Below are 1788 nucleotides of genomic sequence, written 5' to 3' on the forward strand. Positions count from 1 at the left end.
CTTACAAAATATTAAATTATCTTTTTACCTTTTAACTTACTTGAAAGATTAATTTAATCAATATATTTAAAATGCAACAAGACAAATTAAATTCATATACACAAGTATTTAAAAACGATATATTATAATATTAATAACAAGACAGAAAAATTACATTCATCTTAAAAATATAGACAATATATTTAAAATCGAGTAGGACATCGTGCCTTTGTGTGACCTGTTTCCTTACAAACACTGCATTTTCTGGCCATGCGAGTCGGAGCTATATCCATATCATTCTTAAGTCGGCTTCTTACTTGCACACCACATGTTCGCAAATATTCAGTATTTGCAATTAAATTAAAAGGAGTTGGCGGCCAATACATTTCATCACCCACTGGGGTAAATGTCTCAGTGTATGTTTGTTTGTAATATTTTGTACTGTAGAATTTACTTACATATGACTTTGGCTCGATTCCGCGAAGTCCACAAAATTTAATAGCATGCGAGCAAGGCATATGATAATTTCTCCATTTTCCACAAGAACATTTCTTACCTTCTGCAGTAACCTTGTGGACATTTCCACCTTTACCATCATGAGCAAAAGTAAGAATTTCAAATACTCCATCACCAGTGTTGTAAGTCATCATATCTGTGTGCCTTTGAGCTTTTTGATAATAATCATTAAATTTTTTATCTATTGCAACAGGCCACGGCATATTACTTTGAAGTAATGCAATTGCAAGGTTGTTTCTTTCGACAAAACGATCAACAAGAGTTTTGAACGTCATTCGAACCATGGCAGTCACAGGAAGCCCCCGAGCTTTTTTCAATAAACCATTATATGACTCAGACACATTTGTCGTTATGGCACCCCATCTACGACCACCATCCTTATACATTGTCCATTTTTCCAAAGGAAATTCATTTAACCATTCATATGCTGCAGGAGACAATATTTTAATTTGTTGCATCCGTTGCACAAACTTTTTCTTCTGGTGCTCTGTTGCAGCCAACCACATTAATTTCTCGAGTTCACTATTTACAAATTTTTTATTAAAATTTGCTTTTAAGTGTCGAACACAAAATCTATGGTATGTGTTGGGTGGACTCAACCAATCATAAGATTGAATACATTGCAAGATTCCTTGATGACGGTCAGAAATGAGGCCAATTCCTTGTCGTTCACAAACAACATGTGTCCATAATAACTTGAGAAACCACGACCAAGACTCAAAACTCTCACGTGCAACTAAAGCATATGCAAGTGGGAAAATATTTCCATTGGCATCAATCCCAACAGCAATTAACAGTTTCATATCATACAAACCATAAAGATGTGTGCCGTCGATGGAAATGACCGGCCTACAACTTTTGAAACCATCAATGCTCTGTTTAAAAGCCCAAAAAAGAAATTTAAAGATTTGTTCACCTTGCATTGTTGTAGAATGATGCTCCCACTCAATAATAGTGTCTGGATTGAATAATTGTAGTGCAGCCATGTATCGAGGTAATGCCTTAAATGAACTTTCGAAATCACCATAAACCATTTGAAATGCTTTTCTCCGACCTTTTTGTGCTTTTTTATAACTAGGAGTATAGTGATGCTTTCCTTTGATGATTTCACGGATCATCTTAATATTTATGTCTGGATTTTGCATAACAAATGGTATCAATGAAGTGGCAATCATGTTACTATTCAAATTGAAATGATCCTCCTTATAATTATCTGTAAGACAAGTATGCGGTTCAATCATTTTTCCTATCTTCCATATATCATTTGAAATCTCTCTAAATCGAATCATCCAA

At 34.4% G+C, this 1788-nt stretch overlaps 1 protein-coding gene across 1 annotated transcript; it reads right to left on the bottom strand.

The window, feature by feature from the left end:
* Positions 1–182: 182 nt before the first annotated feature.
* On the bottom strand, positions 183–1736 carry LOC125851794 (uncharacterized). Its single transcript, XM_049531540.1, has one exon. It carries the CDS (start codon positions 1734–1736, stop codon positions 183–185), a length of 1554 nt encoding a protein of 517 aa, XP_049387497.1.
* Positions 1737–1788: the final 52 nt, after the last annotated feature.

The sequence above is a fragment of the Solanum stenotomum genome, unplaced genomic scaffold (genome assembly GCF_019186545.1).
Source record: "Solanum stenotomum isolate F172 unplaced genomic scaffold, ASM1918654v1 scaffold30162, whole genome shotgun sequence".
Classification (NCBI taxonomy): domain Eukaryota; kingdom Viridiplantae; phylum Streptophyta; class Magnoliopsida; order Solanales; family Solanaceae; genus Solanum; species Solanum stenotomum.

Coding starts and splice junctions, on each gene's coding strand:
- LOC125851794 (XM_049531540.1), bottom strand. CDS start 1,736: ATGATTGAACCGCATACTTGTCTTACAGATAATTATAAGGAGGATCAT.